The sequence below is a fragment of the Erythrolamprus reginae genome, unplaced genomic scaffold (genome assembly GCF_031021105.1).
Source record: "Erythrolamprus reginae isolate rEryReg1 unplaced genomic scaffold, rEryReg1.hap1 H_1, whole genome shotgun sequence".
NCBI lineage: Eukaryota > Metazoa > Chordata > Lepidosauria > Squamata > Dipsadidae > Erythrolamprus > Erythrolamprus reginae.
The window spans coordinates 1,882,586-1,897,024 of NW_027248462.1; the positions used below are offsets into that span (position 1 = coordinate 1,882,586).

The following is a 14,439-nucleotide window of genomic DNA, read 5'->3' on the forward strand; positions in this document are numbered from 1 at the left end:
AGCAAAGGATTCTCCATTGAAAACCAATACATTGGTATTACCACCCATTACATGATCATAGATGTTTGCCCCCTGCTGTAGCAAGTTATCAAATTTAGTGAAATCAGTAACTTTGGGGGCTTGTTGAATGAAAGAAACACAAATCTCATTTTTGGACAACAGAGGAACCATTGTTTCTACAAATTTTTCTCCCTGGTCATTGTCCATGATAAGGATCCCAATCCATGTCCAATTAAAATGCAGGAGTAGTGAAAGAATCCCTTTATGCTGAAGTTCTTCTGGGGGAACCATCTGATAAAAGAAAAGGCCTGGAGTTTTATCATTCATTATTGGAGCAGAGCCATAAATGAGCTAGAGAGAAACAGGAAAAGAAGATAAGAGCAGTATCTAGGTAAGATTTTCAAGTTTTAAAAATGTATATTGAATTAATAATTATAAAAATATAATAATAATTAATGAGAATCCAGACCGAGATGGAAATTCTAGAAAGGAATTCATTGTCTTCTTGATATGAGAATTCCCTTGAGATGGTGGTTCTGGAAAGTCTAATAGCATGGAAAATGTTGTAAGTCTGTTGAATGGCATTCAGTGATGCTCCAGATCTGGAGGAATTACTGATATTAATTTATATAAACTGAGGAGTAGATTCTTGGTAATTGCACTTCATATTTTCAAATATCAAAATAGGATATATAATCCTTACATACAAGAATGTCCAACCTACCTGTGGAATCTTATAGATATCCAAGAGAGTTGCCACATGAAGGGAGATTTCAGCATCCAGTCCTCCAATAACAGCTATGATTTTATTATGGATGTTACATAAATAGTTGGGGACCAGTCTCTCAGTTGCTGATAAAAGTAGCATGGTGGCCTGATAAGTCCTTTGAGCAATGTCATAGCTGTCGTAAATATGGAAACCCAGGGTGAGATTGGGTAAGATTTGTAGGTTTTCATTGATCTCGTTTACTGCAAAAGCCAAAGTCAAGATGTGCTGGTAATTCTTAGGAATTCCACTACAATTAGAGTTGCATTACACATTAGAAGGACATTCTAGAGGTTTGTACATTCTAACATAGTCTAATATGCTGCTCCTTTCTATAACAAGTAATCCTATCCTTCCGACATGATAAAACTGAGCTATGAGGATGTAGACAAGTGCAATTGTATAGGCATAAAGAATTCAATATTGTCAGAATACAGACATTTCTGCAATAAATTTGTGCAAATAATTTCAGATATAAAAACAAGGAATGTCTGGAATCTGCATATAGTAGAACCCCTGCTCACTTCTGACTCCTGCAGCTTATTACCTCTTTTATGCCATTTCCAAAATCAGGTTCTTGTCATGGCCAAATCAATTTGTGACCAAAGTTATGGAATGAATTATGATTGTGACCAGATGTTCCACTGTATATAATGTGGCTTTCAAAAAGGTAGACAATCTTCTGCTAAAGAGCCTGGCTTGTAAGGCACTTTTAGAAAAGAGCCTTACAGGGTTCTTTAGCTACAGAGATAAAGCTAAAGAGCATGTAGACACTCTGTATTGTTAGTTGTAGTAGAAGATCTTGCAGTGTGTTTGAAGGAGGTCGTGGTTTTATTAAATACAAGACAACTTAATATATTTTATTTAGGAGGACTATATAGTAAAATGGAGAAGAGTGTAATCAACCTTCCCCAAACTATCTCCACACAATATCACACGGGCAATGTGGCAACGACTGAAAATCATACCGGTAGGTGTGCAAGGCCAGCTCTTTTGAGATACTCAGTCTACGACGTTTACTTTAAAAACTTCATTCTTTTCCACAGTATAAATTGCTTGCTTGATAAAATAAAATGCTATCCTTTGCATCTCTTTAACTTTACCTCAACTATTATTTTCTGATGGAAATTCTATAATTTATTTTGGCAGTCATATTTGTAGGAAAAATATAAAGAAATAATTACATTCCTTACACAAACTGTCCATGCAATACTGGTGGGGGATGACCATCAAAAATGATTTTTTCAGAGACTGGATGAAGTTGAGATGAAATTCCACCAACCATAAGGTCTCCTGGATGATGGTACTTGTGATATGGAGGATATGGATGAAGGATGCTGCACCTATAAGTCATGCATACAACATGGGGACTCAGCATTAGCATTAAGACCAATAAAATTGCTCTCTCCATTACAAGGGCAAATTTAGTATTAATTTAAATTTCAAATAACTTCTGTCATTCCTAAATCATTCCTAAAAACATTAACAATTTTTGAATTAACACATTCAGATTCTTTATGTCTGAATCTTGATTTAACCAAGATCAGACGTGAGGAATCTTTTTCCATTCATAAGCATGCCATGCTTCTCTTCAGCTAGAAATAATCTTGACATTTTAAGAAAAATGCGGGTAGGAACATGCTATGTCAATATTTTTTCTTAGTCTTTCTAATTAGCACTGAAATTCAATGGCATTTTGAGAAATAGCACATTTAATAATAGTAATTCAGATGTACAAATAAGAAGGTAATTATTAATCCAAAGTTTCATTCCCTAGAGAAGATCTGAAGAAATTGGGTTTTTTGGAGTCAACTATTCTATTATTCCTATCCTTTTAAGGTGTTGGGCAAGAATCGTGAATGGGAATATTTGAGTGATTGAGTTACACATTTATATTTAAGGAAAGATTGATGATAGCAATGTGAAGTTTCTGAAAGAAGCTCTAATTAATTTAGGAAGCATGAGACAATGTCAAAAGAAATAAAAAGATTTATTAAAAGTGACATCTTGGGAAGACTCAGATACAGCCAGAACTGAATTCGACCCAGCTGCACGTCATCTTGACCCTATTTCCCCTTTTCTCTATGGGCCTCTCCAGAGGTTCTGTCAGGAACTTTGGGAGCCTGGCTCATTCCCAGTCCCACATACAATTCCCTTTTCCCAGCTCAATCAGCGGTTTTCTATTTTCCTGGGTGTTTGGATAGGTTGAATTTAACTTCTGCAGCTTTAGGAGTTAACTTCACCAGCACTCAGCCTTTCCTGCTTCAGACTCTGGAGTGTTCATGTCAGCTTTGATGTCTAGGGAGGGGATGCACCTCCGTTGTACTATTTCGCAGTAACCTCTAGCAGAATCTTTGCCTGATTTTCAATCCAACTTCCACCCTCCAGTTGTTGGGGGATGGCTGGAGAGTGCAGGACACAGGTAGCCTTGTTGATTTAGAAGTTCTGGCTGATTGTGAAGTTTCCAAAAGATGCTCTAATTAATTCAGGAGCCATGACACAGAATCACAAAGAAATATAAGGATTTATTAAAAGTGACATCTCCGGAAGACTTGGATGCAGTCAGAACTGAATTCGACCCTGTTGCATGTTATCTTGACCCTATTTCCTATCTTGTCATTAGCCATGTTATAAATCACATTGTCCACTTAATCATGCTGGCTGGTTATGACCCACACACCCCTCCTTCTGACCAAGGCAGCCTAGGACACAATCAGTAAAAGAGACATTTGTGGAATGCATTTTCAGTTAGGAAAATAGCCTTTCTCCATTATTCCCCTCTTCTTTTAATGTCAACTGTGCAAGTTGACATTTAGCTTCTCATTTCCCAAAGATGACCTACATAAAGCAAAAACAATTTGAGTATAGATACAGAATCTAGGGAATCAATCCCTCCCTGCCCCCCATCATATTTGGATTTTGCTCATGAAATTTGACTATAAGATGATCAGTGTGGATGTTCCTCCTCTTTACCCAAGATGCCTCTGATAAGGGGTAACTCTTTCACTTGATTAAATATTGAAGCTCTCTCTGGTGTAACCTCAAATTGGGGATTCATTGCATCTCACAATGGGCTTGGGCCCCAATGAACATGGGGCCCAAAGGCTCACAGGGTAGTGGCCTCAGGACCAATCTGACTATAGATTTTAGGAGGCTACTATGGAATACCAGGTGTATCTTTCCTAGCAGTCTAGCGAATTACAATGGACTCATAAACTTTGACCCCAGTTTCTTACTAGGGAGCTTTAACCTTCAATACTTTTATTGAGCTAAACTTTTTTCTCCAATTGGAATGGTCATTGGGACGCTCAATGTTTGTCTGCCGGTTTCTTATAAGTTTGTGATGCTTTAGCCAGCACCTTCCTGACATTCTCCAAGGCTACTTTTAGCATTAATATCCAATTGGCAAGTTTCTAACATAGAGAAACACAGAGAAGATAGCTGAGTGTTCACTTTCCTATTAAAAACACTTCCCTCCTGAACCTTATTTAACCCTTGAACGTATTTAAATGTTTCAATCCTGTCCCCACTTTCCCTATGTCCTCCAGACTATACAGATTGAGTTCATTAAGTCTTTCCTGATACGTTTTATGCTTAAGACCTTCCACCATTCTTGTAGCCCATCTTTGGACCCATTCAATTTTGTCAATATCTTTTTGTAGGTGAGGTCTCCAGAACTGAACACAGTATTCCAAATGTGGTCTCACCAGTGCTCTATTCAGCATGATCACAATCTCCCTCTTCCTGCTTGTTATATCTCTAGCTATGCAGCTAAGAATTCTGTTGTATCCTTAATGGCTACTTTGTATCCTTGTAAATAGTTTGTTCCTTCTTCAAGCGCTGTCTGAGCCCAAGCAGGAAGTCGCTCCTGATTGGCTCAGACGCGGCTGGCTCTTGCTTTGGCGGGAGCCGCAAAAGTATAAAAGAAGCGGCTTTTCCCTAGCAGAGCAGCCGGTACTCGCTGAAGTCACTTTGCCTTGCTGAACCAGTCACTTTCTCTGAGCTGAAAATAAAAGTACCGAGTTGTTTGAATCCTGATCTCCGAGTCTACTTCAAATTCTACTTGTTTTTCCTATTGCCTGACCGCACTGTTCACCCATTTTGAGACTGTCAGAAATCACTACCCCTAAATCCTTCTCTTCTGAAGTTTTTGCTAACACAGAACTGCCAATGCAATACTCAGATTGAGGATTCCTTTTCCCCAAGTGCATTATTTTACATTTGGAGACATTAAACTGCAGTTTCCATTGCTTTGACCATTTATCTAGTAAAGCTAAATCATTTACCATATTACAGATGCCTCCAGGAATATCAACCCTATTGCACACTTTAGAGTCATCGCCAAATATGACGAACCTATGGCATATGTGCCACAGATGGCACACAAAACCATATCTGAGGGTAGGTGAGACATTGCTCTATGTCATCTCTAGTGCACATGTGTATGCAGGCCAGCTGATTTTCAGCCTTCTAGAAAGTGGGGCCATTTTCACCTTCTCCAGTCTTCAGGAAAGCCTCTGGAGTCTGTGGAGGATGAAAAATGGACTCAACAGGCCAAACCAGAAGTTCAGAAACAAGTCTTGGGTCCAATTTTTACCAGTCACAGGTTTTGCAGGATTTCCTGAAGCCTGGGGAAGGCAAAAATGACCTCTCTCCATCCTCTGGAAGGCAAAAAATCAGCCGGAATCCATTTGTTGCCATCCACAGGCTCTGGAGGCTTCAGGGAGCCTTGTATGCATGCAAGGCTCATGGGGTGGAAGTGCAGGGGAGTTGTGCGCACATGCATGGGGGGAGATAACTGCATTATGGGTGTGGACATGCACATGCTATCACGTACCTGGGAGAAAAAGGTTTGCCATTACTGCTCTATGCAATAGCCATGTTGCTGTACTTCATAGTTGATCATTACTGAATTAGTAAAAATGATATGTTAGATCCAGAATTTAAACCATTTGCAACTCCTTTGCACTTCTCAATAAACATCATGGCATCTATTGTTAACAAATACTTTTTTCACAGTTCTCCTGTTCAAATAGCCCATCAAACTGAGGTATGATCTTCTGGTTACTAACTGACCATTGAATATATTAGACCATTTATCCAGTAGTCTCATTCAAAGTTTACTAAAATATGTATCCCTCTCAGCAATTGGTTTCTGACAAATTCCAGAAAGGTAATACATGATTCTATACTAACAATATAATCATTGAAATTCCTTCTCATGGGTAGATAAATAATAATGGGACAAAAAGTTATTGTTCTACAGAAAAGATACTTTAAACAAAACATCAAGAACAGATAAAAACATTGGATGCATCATTCTCCTTTAATTAAATGTTAGAATATTTAGAAAATGCAGAAAAATTATATAAATCAATATCTGAAAGACAGTTTATGAATATAAGAATGTATAAGAATGAAAGAGAATAAAAGAATGATTATATTAATCAATCCTTTTTTCTCATTAATTGTTCCCTGTTGTTTAGGTCAGGTCGAAACACAATGATATAACATTTGGGGGAAAAGATACAACCCAAAAGTCCAGCACTAGATGTCAAGATGGAAAAGATTTCCACAGCTACCATATATTTCCCTTTGGAGCTCAGGTATGCCGGGACAAAGGACAACCAAACACTGCAAAAAACCAACATGCTAAACGTGATGAATTTGGCTTCATTGAAACTGTCAGGCAATTTCCTGGCAAGAAAAGCTGTAGTGAAGCTGACAAGAGCCAGGAAACCCATGTAGCCAAGGACACAATAAAACATGGTCACAGAGCCTTCATTACATTTCAGGATAATTTCTTCAGTAATTGAAAACATATCAACATCTGGAAATGGAGGAGCAAATATTAACCAGAGAGTACAAATCCCTGCTTGAATCAGAGAGCAGGAAACAATAATGCAATTAGTTAATTTTTTTCCCACCCATTTCCTCATCTTGGATCCTGGTTTGGTGGCCATGAAAGCAAGAACCACAGTAATGGTCTTTGCCAAGACTGAAGAAACAGCTACCGAGAAGACCACACCAAAAGTTGTTTGTCTTAGGAGACAGGTAAATTTTCCTGGTTTGCCAATGAATAGCAGTGCTGAAAGGAAGCAGAGCAGAAGGGCAATAAGAAGAATATAGGTCAGGTCCCGGTTGTTGGCTACCACAATGGGAGTGTCATGGTGCCTTATAAATGTTCCAAGCACAAGAACAGTAGTCAAAGAAAAAGAATGTGCAAGACAGGCTAAACTGATTCCCAATGGTTCTTTGTAGGTCAAGAAACTAATACTTTTGGGAATACAAAAATTGTGTTTCTTGTTTGGATAGAATTTGTCTTCACATCTGGAACATTCATTTCTGTCTGAAAAAGAAGAAATGTTTCTCAAGAGTTATTCTGTATAGTTATCCAAGTTTGTATAATAATAAAATTAATTTATAATTATAATTATATCATCTTTAAGTCCAGTAATATCTGTGTAAAATTAATATTATCAAAATATCCTTTAAATATAATCATCACACTAGTTTTGTAGTATTCTCATAAAATAGGGAATCTAATCATTCTGGTTCAACATCTGGGAATAAGTCAGATCTTTCCCACTTTTTTGAAGCCCTGCAGTATCCTGTGTCTCTGATATGCTGGAGAAAATGATTCCAAAGTTCCATCTGAAATTTTCTTTAACTGCCTTTTGCCTTGCCAGATTTTGATAATCAGGGGGAAGAGGTCACTTTATTTGCCAACATATCCATCTTATAAGTTGCTGTTTTAGACTCGTTTGCCTGTTTTAGATAGAACAGTTTTTTCCCTTTCAGACTTTCTGATGCCCTTGAAGACATACATGTACCTATTCCCTGTGCTGTATGAGGTGGGGATCATAAAATTCACAGTGGAAATGGAGAGTGAGTCTAATGAGAGAGGTACTATGGCAGAATGTCTAATAGACCCTTAGTGGAAAGAGAGGAGACAGTCCATTACGGAACAAATTACAGTTTATACCTAATTACAGAAGATATAAATGGATATTTAAGAGCCTGGATGGCACAGTGGTTAGAGTGCAGTACTGCAAGCTATTTCTGCTGACCACCAGCTGCCAACATTTTCTCATGTTGCTTTTGACCTTTCCCCAACTAAACTCAGATTGTGTCCCCTTGTTCTTTTGTTCATATGAAATACAGTGATCCCTCGATTTTCACAAGAGGGGGGGGGGGAGAGTGGAAGGGATATATATATATATATATATATATATATATATATATATATATATATATAAATGATAGAAAAAAGGGGAGAAAAAAAGAGAAATGAGAAAGTGATTGAGGCAGAGAATGACAGGAAACAGAGAGAAAGAGAGAGAGAAGTGACTCTTGATTGAAAGCATACAGTATGGTAAAAGCACTTAAATAATAACAGAGAAAAAATCCCCCAGCCCTCACCTGTTTTTGGAAATGGTTCAAGGGTTCACACACAAACACACACACACACACACAGGCGGGGGGGGGAGAGATTTATTTACGTATTCATTCATTCATTCATTATTCTATGTCGCTCAGTCCCAACACTTTAAATCCATAAATTGCCATTTCCCATTCCCTTAATTACCATTTCCCCTTCCCATTACCTGTACTACTCACCATTGAATAAGACATTTAGTCATCCTGATATTTATAAACATAATTATTTATTAACAATTTCTTTTGGTTTTTTATTTGCAAAAATTATTAACATAACTAAGGATCTTCTTCAATCACCATTTCATCGGGCACTTCTGCAATGGACGCTGAAGGTGATGGCGTGACAGACCTCTTGGTTTTCGTGATGAACACAGTTATGGGTAGTTGTTGGCACAGTTTCTTTTTCTGGGCTAACATGGTTCTGTATGGTGCAATGATGTTGTCAAGGGAAGCCTTAAAGTGTATAGAGCGAGTCATGTTGGGGTCCCAAAGTTCCACAATCTGTTGGAGATGTGCAGCACTTCTGTGCACTTCTGCAAGCCATTCAAGCGTTAGGCCAACCTCTACTTCTTCCTCAGCTTGTTCAGCTTCCTCTTCTTCGTCTTCTTCACTCGCTGACCTGGTCAGCTCTTCCAGATCTTTGTCTGTCAGTGGTAGGCCATCCTTATCAAGCAACCCATGGACTTCATCTGGTGTCATGTCACTGAAGCCTTCTCCACCCAGTACCTGTGCCAGCTTCACAGATTTCTGGACTGCAGCATGTTGAATTTCTTTGGGAGCAAATCCCTTGTAATCATGCAACACTTCTGGCCACAATTTCTTCCAGCAGACATTCATTGTCTGTGTCTTCATATCCATTAAGGCATTCTGAATGTTCTTCAGACACGATGCGATCGTGTACTGATGCCAGTAGCCCTTCAATGTGAAGTTTTCATCAGCGTCCATTGTTTCCATGAGGCTTCCAAGGGAATTGCGCGTGTAGCGCCTTAAATGCATGGATAACCCTTGATCCATTGGCTGGATAAGCGATGTGGTGTTTAGTGGCAATAATTTGACTTGTACCCCATCATGTTCATGCGCCAGGTCATCATGGCCTCCAGCATTGTCCATTAGGAGAAGCACTTTGAAATTGAGTCCTTTGCCAGCCAAATACTGTAATCTTTCACCTGTGGGATAAAGCACTGATGAAACCAGTCCCGTGTGAGGGCTTTTGTAATCCATGCCTTAGGATTATGCATCCAGTACACTGGCAAGGCATTCTTATTTCTGTTCTTTAGGGCCCTGGGATTTCAGGACTTATAAATGAGCCCTGGCTTTATCATGAAGCTGGTTGCCTTTCCACACATGATCAAAGTAACCCAATATTTCTGGGCCTTAAAACCAGGAGCTTTGGCTTCATCTTGCATTAAGAAAGTGCATGATGGCATCCTCTTCCAGAACAGGCCTGTTTTGTCCATGTTGAACACCTGTTCTGGAAGGTAGGCCACTTCTTCAATTATCTCTTTAAATGTGCCATGGACGTACTGTTCGGCTGTGCCTGTATCCACTGAGGCAGCTTCTCCATGCAATGACACACTCCTCAGGCCATAGCACCATTGAAATTTATCAAACCATCCATTACTTGCTGTGAATGTGGATGGGGTTGGAGAAGCAGTGGATGTTGATGGCTGGGGGTCTTCTAAGTCATCAGCACCTTCATCAACATCTTCTTTTCCCTCAGCTGCATCGCCTCCTTCTTTGTTCGCCAGATGGGTGTAGAGTTGTTGTGCCTTTGTCCGTATCGTATTGGTATCCAATGCAATGCTCTTCTTACGGCAGTCTTGTACCCACACGGACAAAGCAGCTTCCATTTTCATAAGTCGTTTATTTCTAGGCGTCATCATCCTTTTTGCTGCCTTGTTGAATGTTATCCTAGCTGTTTGCCTTATCTTCTTTTCATCTTTCAGAATGTATTGCACATTCGATTTGTTGATTCCATAATGCCACCCAACGTCTGCATATGAGCGACCCCCTTTTAGCATATCCAAAAGTTCAATCTTCTCCTTAATTGTCAGCATCTTCCTGCTCTTTTTACTGTCGCAGCCTCCACTCCGCGTGCAACGTTTAGGAGGCATCTTGGGTATGTCTTCCAATAAGTTTTAATACATAGTTGTAAAAGTACTGTACTAATGCATGCCGGGATAACACCACTGATTGGCTGAGATTTTGGGCCATCAGCAATGATGGGCGAAATATTTGCGGTGACAACGCTGATTGGCCAAGATTTTGGCCAATCAGCAATGGCAGACGAAAGTTTGGTGATGACGTATGATGTCATCGGGCGGGAAAAACCGTGGTATAGAAAAAAAACCATGGAGTATTTTTTAATTAATATTTTTTCACAAAAACCATGGTATAGTATAGCTGTTTTGCGAAGTTTGAACCTGCAAAAATTGAGGGATCACTGTAGTTTCAATTTTGTCTCCTGCAATAGCATCAGGTGACAATAGTTTTAAAATGCTACCCCTTATTTTCCCCTCTTCCGATAGGAAACTGATAGTTTTCATTTCTTGGGAGAACTAATTATTGTTTTGTGATTCTGAGTTTTAAATGTTAAAATTATACATGAACATCATATCATAATGCATTGATTTGAGTATAACAAAATAAAGGAGCTCAAGATTCTCTGTGTTTGTCCTGAGCAGAATTTCTATCTGAAAATTCCATAAAATGAGATTTATTTTGGTGTGGAGAGAGGTTGTGAAAAGGATGACTGAATTTTAAAAAAGACTGGATCAGGCTTGAGGGCTGCAGAGAAAAAGTTTCCTCCAAATTCAAACAATGCATTGTTTGAATGTACTGCCAGACTCTGTGATTTCTTTTCCAAATTTTAACCTTAGGCTGTCTACAGTCCACTCAACCTCATTCCTAAGAGATTGCAAGTTATATAGGAACAGCAGATCAATGTACTTTCATTCTCTATTAGGGAGATTTCTAGAGAGGTTTGATAATTTCTATGTGAATCATCTCTAGTATTCAAATCCAGCCATTACTCTTGCAATACCAAAGTTTTGTGCCAATGCAATGATAATAAGGAAAAAACAGTTAAAGAACTGAAGATTCTTATTCATATTAATAGTTTGCTTAGTTATTTTCTAATAATTTCTAGACAAAATATATTTTAATGTATTTTTTTTTAAATTAATAATCAGGGTATTATTGTAGTAGATTGTTTAGAGTGTACAATATTTCATTTATTTTATAATTGTTAATATATAACCGTACCCATTTCTCTTTGATCCTGATTGTATTTACTGTTTTTTAATTTCTCATTTTATTATTTAATGTTGCTGGTTATAAATAAATTTAAATTTCAGATTACATTCCAGATCTACTGGACAATTATTTTCACAATATTAATTGCATATGAATATAATTATATTGTAGGAGATGTGGAAAAATGATCTAAAATAGGTTCAGAGGTTAATATACAATTGCAGTGATGGTTTATAAAACTTGGATGACAGCCCATAATGTGTAAATGAAAAGTTGGTAATTTAATTTAGTTGTGATTATTATTATCCTCATTGAAAATTAATGATCATTTTTAATTGAATATTCCCAAGAGCTAAAATGATGAACCCACATATCTTGTGCATATTATAGAGGCTCATGACACATTCAATTTTATCAAAATTTATTCCTTTCTTTCTTTACGGAAAAAACCCCAGGAAGTGATAAATATCTTTTACCTTTCTTAGTCGAAACCATCCCTTCTGGGCATATCTGGCAGTCATAACAGCAAAATGGCTCTCCTTCTTTCACCTTTTTCCTGGAACCAGGATAACAGCTGTCACTACAGACAGAAATGGGTACAACCTGGAAATTAAAGAGGAGACATACACATGGATGCTTTTTTCCCCAATGTCCACATTTGGAATAATTAAAGCATATCATAGGCATCATCCCAGATTAGGGATGGAAATAATCATTTTGCCTTTTTTGCAGCTGCTTCAAACTGTCGACTCATCTTTAATCTGTGATCTACTAGTATACCCAGGTCCTTCTCACCTGTGCTGCTGCTCATACACATTCCTCCCATTCTATATGTGTATATGAATATACTTGTTTGCAGATTGAACAAGTGCAATCATGAGTTGGGCAAAGACAAAAAAGTCTTTGGGCATAAGTGGGCTGGGAATGAAACATCACTGTCTTATTGTTACATCATGAAATATTATGTCTCACAAACTAACACCTAAAACTGTTAAATATTTATTTCACAGATATTCACCTATGATAGTGAGACCGAGAAGGTGCTTAAATGAAAACTTATATAAGAATTTCCTTTTGTCCAATAATATGAATTTACATATTAAATTAAAAAAGCATTATTCAGAATCAAATACATTAATTAAATCCTACCTGGTTAAACCAGCTGTGCCATGTAATCAGCTCATCATTGATGGTAAATATTTTATCTGGAGATGCGGAATGATCCACATTTCCAACTTTTATGTGAAGAAATGAATTGTTTGGGAAAGCTACCAAGTTTAGAATATCAAATCCAGTTGCTACAATCCCATTCTGATCAAAGGATATTGGTTCTCCAGCACCATTGTTAAAAGCAACATTTCTCAGAAAATAGTGGAACTAAATTGAAAGTAAAAATGCAAACAAGAGCTGAGGTGGCACAGTGGTTAGAGTCTAGTACTGCAGCCTATTTCAGCTGACTACTAGCTGCAGTTCGGCAGTTCAAATCACACTGGCTCAAGGTTGACTCTGCCTTCCATCCTCCCGAGGTTAGTAAAATAAGGACCCAGATTGTTGGGGACAATATGCAGACTCTGCAAACTGCTTACAGGGGGCTGTAAAAAGCACGATGAAATGGTATATAAATGCTATTGCTATTTGGAAAGGCTAAATTACCAGTCTCCGTGTTGATAATTTTCATAATAGATTGTATTCTAGGTATTCTAGGTCCTTTCACCTACCTCATTACATGAAAATTGAAGAGAAAATAGAATCAAGGATGTCAATTATAAGGATTAGTAGGAGAGCCCAAATAATTTTTGTTCAAAAATGAGACAGAGGTAAGGGCTATGATTAATACCCTCCTGACTTTCCTCTAATATTTTGCTTAACAGAAAAATGTTTACCAGACTAAATTGATTCTGACTTCTAGATCAGAGAATCATAAAGACACATAGAAAGACAGATATATTTTCAAAAATCATGGCAATTAGAAAATAAGCTTTTAAAAATTCCATATAATTATGAATTAATTATAATTCAGAAGAATAGTCCCAAAAATAATTCAGTAGAAAATATCATATTCTCATCAATTCTTAAGATAGAGGAAATTATAAAGTTCAGCATGATGAAAGAAGCATAGGTTTATTTTTTTTTAATTGTAAAACATGGGACTTAAGTCAAAATAGAATTTCAGGATTCCCATCAATCATAGTATTTTTCCTAATGAGGATATTACCTTCCAGAAGTCTTGACTATGAATTTTCCTTCCTACTCTACCCAACATCGGTCTCTCAGTATTTCTAGAGGACAAAGCATGCAAAGCATGAGCTATGACATGAACAGCATTGTAGATGCTGTAGCTGTGGCCAGTCATATCCATTTCAAAAAGAGTCCCTGGAAGGCTCTCCAAATTCTCTTTACCATTGCAAATATTCTCTTCTACATCACTCATAGTTGTATCCAAGAATACACAGTCAAAAACTTCTTGCCAGAACTGTCTGATAAACGTATCTTTATTTGTGCGGAAGGGGTTTTGTTTGCTAGCAAATGATCTAAAGTCTAGTAGAGCAGTGGAATGCATTGCAAAGGAAAGGGCACCATCAATTATTTTGAGATCCCAAGTACGTTGCACAGGAATTAAACTGAACTCCATCTGTGCTGTCGTAATCCAAACAATACCTTTTAGTTTATTTTTCACGTCTACTATTTTTGGAATATACTGAAGCCATAACAAATTTCCCATTGCAAAAGATTCTCCATTATACACCACCGCATTTGTCTTATTACCCATGATAACATCATAGATTTTTGCTGCCTGATCAAACATGCCATCAAGCCTATCAAAATCAGTTGCTTTGGGGAATCGGTGAATGATAGGAACACAAACCCCATATTTGGACAACAGAGGAACTAATGTTTCTACAAATTTTTCTCCCTGGTCATTGTCCATGATAAGGATTGCAATCCATGTCCAATTAAAATGCAGGAGTAGTGAGAGA

The 14,439-nt window shown here is 37.7% G+C and overlaps 1 protein-coding gene across 1 annotated transcript; it reads right to left on the reverse strand.

Annotated features, from left to right (window-relative positions):
• Positions 1-6,213: 6,213 nt before the first annotated feature.
• Positions 6,214-14,183, reverse strand: LOC139155281 (vomeronasal type-2 receptor 26-like). The gene is made up of 4 exons (XM_070730402.1): positions 13,677-14,183; positions 12,611-12,838; positions 11,938-12,064; positions 6,214-7,115 (listed from the first exon to the last, which is right to left on the reverse strand). Exons 1-4 carry the CDS (start codon positions 14,181-14,183, stop codon positions 6,214-6,216), a joined length of 1,764 nt encoding a protein of 587 aa, XP_070586503.1.
• Between the last annotated feature and the right edge of the window lie 256 nt (positions 14,184-14,439).

Coding starts and splice junctions, on each gene's coding strand:
- LOC139155281 (XM_070730402.1), bottom strand. CDS start 14,183: ATGGGAAATTTGTTATGGCTTCAGTATATTCCAAAAATAGTAGACGTG. Junction 12,839..13,676: donor ATAGTCAAGACTTCTGGAAG/GTAATATCCTCA, acceptor CTTTCAATTTAG/TTCCACTATTTTCTGAGAAA. Junction 12,065..12,610: donor GGCACAGCTGGTTTAACCAG/GTAGGATTTAAT, acceptor TTTAATTTCCAG/GTTGTACCCATTTCTGTCTG.